General features: G+C 37.0%; 1 protein-coding gene across 1 annotated transcript in view; it reads left to right on the forward strand.

Annotated features, from left to right (window-relative positions):
* LOC144979259 (uncharacterized) overlaps positions 1-4,489 on the forward strand; it is a 122,889-nt gene extending 118,400 nt beyond the window's left edge. The window contains exons 10-12 of the mRNA XM_078925871.1: positions 1-20; positions 2,618-2,723; positions 4,352-4,489. The exon at positions 1-20 is cut by the window's left edge and continues 194 nt beyond it. Of these exons, the coding sequence (XP_078781997.1) occupies positions 1-20; positions 2,618-2,723; positions 4,352-4,489 (264 nt within the window). The remainder of the gene's footprint in view (positions 21-2,617; positions 2,724-4,351) is intronic.
* The last annotated feature ends 550 nt before the right edge of the window (positions 4,490-5,039 follow it).

Raw genomic sequence — 5,039 nt, forward strand, 5'->3', positions numbered from 1 at the left:
GCTGAGGTTCCATTCTTTGAGTAAGTGTTAGGCGACAAACTACATTATCTCTGTGATAACTGGACATTTTTGGACAGTTTCATGAATAGACTGAGAAACGTTTGACACAGTATCCCATACACTTAGATAATGGCAGATTGAGAAAATAGCAAAATAGCATTCACACTTTTCTTACTACCTTACGTACTTTTCAACAGTGTTTTTTCGTGCCTTTATATCCAGTCTGTTTTAAGAAGTTGGAAAAGGAGATATCTATACATAGTTCGAAGTTGACGTCACTCAGGTCTTTGTTAATGCTTTTTTTTTGCCATCTGCGTTTATGAGTAATTCTCACTAAACTGTATTAATTAACCTAATTATAAAAGTTCATGGTTACACATTGTGTTGTGTGTTGGTCCGTTATATTTCCAGATGGCAATGTTGTGATTTTTTTAGCCAAGCGCATTCTATCTATAAAATGAATGAAGATGACGTCACACAGTAATATTGACTCTTTGCTATTGTTTTTAGCCCGCCAGTTAGGTGATAAATTGCCACTAATTCTCTCAATTAAAATTGATACGTTAAAGATTAAACATAGTTTAGTGTTTGGGTGCGATTGTTCAGACGTTCAGAATTTTTGAATATTTTACTAAGACTTTAAAATTAAATTGAGCATTTATATAGCGCAATATCCACTAAATGTGCTCAAAGCGCTTTACAAGTGGTCCCTGGTCAACAGCAACATTTAACGTGTAGGACGGGACATGACGCCTGCTAGGCGATATTACAATTTTTCGGACAGAGATAACGCTGTTAACGGCAAGGTACTCATTTTACACCTGAGTACGATGAGAGAATGTTAGTAAAGAGCCTTTTTCAAGGACTCAACTATGCGCCAAGCTTAAGGGGCGGTTTGGGTCTTTTCTAAAAAAAATAATTACCTATATTAGGAGGTTTTAATCATTCTGTATCGTCATTATAGGTTTGAAAAACAACATTTTTGATGAAAATTATCTGTGTTGATTACCATTTTGACACCAGATTTGGGGGTTTGGCACCAAAAGATATAACGCGGCTATGTGGTCTAGTGGTATGACACTCGCTTTCGGATCGGAAGGTCCTGGGTTCGAGCCTCGCGCTCGGCGCATAGTTGAGTCCTTGGAAAAGGCTCTTTACTCACATTCTCTCACCGTACTCAGGTTTTAAAACGAGTACCTGGCCGTTAACAGCGTTGTCTTTGTCCGAAAAAAATGTAATATCGCCTAACAGGCGTCATGTCCCGTCCTACATGTTAAATGTTGCTATGGGCCAGGGACCCCTTGTAAAGCGCCTTGAGCACAGTTAGTGGATATTGCGCTATATAAAAAAAATTATTACAATCTTGTGACAAAAACTAATGAAGGAATGACCTCCATATTCTTCCCTCTTGTCAACATTGTACCATAGTGTGTCACCATAGAGAGATTTTACGGCTTTAGCTTATGAACATTTTTATTAGAACATTGCAAAGTTGCGAATCAAAATGTTATGACAAAATTGATGTTAAAAATTTATGATTTGGATAATAATTTTAAAAAACACAAACCTTATCCAAAAAATCTCTCTATGGTGACATAATACATTATATCTGTGATAACTGTGGAAATTTTCAGACAATTTCATTGAATAGATTCTGAGAAACGTTTGACACAGTATTCCATACCCTTAGAAAAATGACAGATTGAGAAAATAGCAAAATAGCTTTCCGTTATAGGGAATGAGATTAGCGGAAGAGTAGCGTCCCTTGTCTGTGACGTCACCGGTGGAAAAGTTATTAGAGAGAGAACGTCATGTTGGTTGTGCGCATGCGTCTCTCGTCCTCGCTTCCGCGCACAACCAACATGACGTTCTCTCTCTAATACCTTTTCCGCCGGTGACGTCACAGACTATGGGTGACGTCCAATCTTCCGCTAATCTCATTCCCTATTCACATTTTTCTTACTACCTGTACCCTTTTCAACTGTGTTTTCCCCGCCTTTATGTCTAGTCTATTTTAAGAAGTTGGACTTCAATAATAATAATATTAATTCTAAGATAATAAAATATCATTTTCCACCAAAATCTCAAAATCAATTTTTTGAATAGTTTTCCTTATTTAAAAAGAAAACCATTAAAAAACCTATAATGTACGTTAATATCATAAATGCACAATATTCAGTTTTTACAACAAGAAATGAAGTGAATAGGAAAATGTCAGAAGACAACAGAGAATAAAAACTTCGCGGCGGCGATGGGGGCTCGAACCCGCGACCTTACAGGTTTGACAACTCCGCCTGGCCGGGGAGATCGTGACTCTATCGTATGAGCTATCCATGACCCCAAAAAAGGTCGCTTCAAACCTTAGCTTTATTAAAGCCTTCTCTCTCCCCGACTTCTTGAGGTCACGGGTTCAACACACACAAACGCCGCAAAGTTAGTTGGCAAGAATTTAAGCTTAAATTCTCAACACAAACATGTAACATAGAAACGATTAAGACATTGAGTATGCTCCGACATTTGGGTGAATTATTCAGTTTTATAATACTCACCACCCCCCCCCCCCCCTTCACCACCACCACCACCAACAATTTTATATCGTTCCCTCCCATCCCTACAGCCACCTCCAATCAGTGATAGCCAGTCGACACAAACCAGCCCCTCAAAGCGAAACTAGATATGAACCAAGTGTATCCATGGCTGAAAAAGAGTTCCTCAATCATAAGGTAGGCCAAAGTCAGTGTTAACCCTCTCCTTACCACCTATTGAAAAATCGTCACATTTGTTACGATGCAACCGTCACTTTACTCATCCAGATTTCATTTCTTTTTGCCATAGCTATAAAAACTTGATATTCTGTAATAGAGTTCATATTGTCGAACAATATTATGTATAGAATGTGCTTGTTGCTTTTCTGTTTGAGTAAGAAATGTCTGTTTTTGTGTTGGGTGGGTGTGAAGTTTTGGGAAAAAATTCTGAAAATAGCTGGTAAGGAGAGGGTGAAAGAGTCGATTCAAAAAAGTAAATGTGCGGCTATATGTAATCTAGTGTTATGGCACTCGCTCTCGGATCAGAAGGTCCTGGGTTCGAACCTCGTTCGGAGCATGGTTGATTCCTTGGAGAAGGAAGCTCTTTACTCACAATCTCTCACCGTACTCAGGTGTAAAATGCGTACCTGGTCGTTAACAGCATTGTCTCTGTCCGAAAAAAAAATAGTTTAATATCGACTAACAGGCGTCATGTCTCGTTCTAAATGCTAAATTTTGCTGTTGTCCAGGGAACCCTTGTAAAGCGCTTTGAGCATGTTTAGTGGATATTGCGCTATATAAAAGCTCAGTTTAAATTTAAACAGTACCAGACAAAACAGACCAGAATGAAAAATGCAAGAAAAACATACATCTAAAAAAAATCAACCTTCCTCAATTAGGGATCGAACCTGAGACCTCAAGAATAAATGCTATAGCGGCAGTAGACACTCTCCACAGTAAAGATAAAAAGCATGCATCTTCTAATAAACAAATTGGCCTGAAAAAGTGTATTTATTATGTCTTTCGATCAATTTAAATACTAACGAAAGAGTGAAAATGGAGAGGCCTCGTATGGGAACCAAACAGACAATGGACGTTTCGGGTACAAACCTTTCGTCAGCACAACAATACACACCATTATGGTATATTGTTGTGCTGACTAAGGGTTTGTACCCGAAACGTCCACTATACTGTCCGTATTGTTCCCATACGAAGCAGCCACTCCATTTTCACTCTTTTGCTAGTATTTTCACGATCACCGGCTTTAGGCAGCTCCCCCCCCTCCCCCACGACCCGATTTCTAAATCTCTGTCGTGCTTTGAAAAAGAAAATTACAAAAAAAAATTGACCAAAAAACTCGTCCTTCGCTTAAAATAAGCCTTGTCTTGGCAAAAAAAAAAAAAAAAAAAAAAACCCTCTCAAATCTGGGACTTAAAAAGGAAGTGAAGGAAGTCCCGAGTTTGAGAACTCTTTAACCTGGAAACGTGTATTTTGACCAGAAAACTCGTCCTTCGATTAAAATGAGCCTTATCTTGGCAAAAAACCCCTCTCAAGTCTGGGACTTCAAGGAAGTGAAGGAAATCCCGGGTCTGAGAGGTTTTTTTTAACAAGATGAAGATTATTTCAGTAGATGGATATCTCAAAAGACTAGTTTTCTGGCCAAATTAAAAAAAAAATAATTTAAAATGAGTTGTTCTTTTTCAGAAATGTACATTACATCTGCTGTTATTAACCAAAATATTCCTAACCACCCCCCCCCCTCCTTTCCGACCCCCCCCCTCCTTTCCGACCCCCCCCCATCCCCCCATCCCTTTCACCCCCTTCAGGGTCCACTCATAGACCAGCACGGTCCTGGTAGCGTTTTCTACCTCATCAAGGTGAAAGAGATAAGTCGGATGCGACAACGACAGAAGAGAGGAGAGAGGAATGAGAGGATGAGAGAGGCAAAGAATAGAGGACGGTAGGAATTTGGTTAAATTCAATCTGAGCCTTTATATAGAGCAATGTGCATTTGTGGTGATGGATCTTATATATTTTTATTATCATATATTATTAATTATTATATTATTATTAATTATTATTATTATTAAAGTATCATTATAAATTATATTATTATTAATATTATTATTATTATTATTATTTTATTATTATTATTATATTTAATTATTTTTAAATTTTTATTACTATATAGAATATATATAAAATATAATATAAATATAAATATAAAATATATATTTTATATATAATATATATATATAAAACCCTTTTTATAAGTCTTTGATAAAACCACATTTTTATATTTGTAATAAATCGCTCCGTTCGACCAATTCTAGAATACGGAAATTGCATCTGGGGGCCCATTATAAAAAAAACCCAATTTTATTAGAATTGAAAGTGTACAGGGGGAGAGCTAACCGAAAAAAATTTAAAACAAATACAGTATTTATCTTAAAAGGGAAAAGGTTAGAATTCTTGACTTACCTAGTTTGAAATATAGAAGAATTCGTGGGGTTT

The sequence above is a fragment of the Berghia stephanieae genome, chromosome 9 (genome assembly GCF_034508935.2).
Source record: "Berghia stephanieae isolate SIO BIC M18660-M18661 chromosome 9, UCSD_Bste_1.3, whole genome shotgun sequence".
NCBI classification, from domain to species: domain Eukaryota; kingdom Metazoa; phylum Mollusca; class Gastropoda; order Nudibranchia; family Aeolidiidae; genus Berghia; species Berghia stephanieae.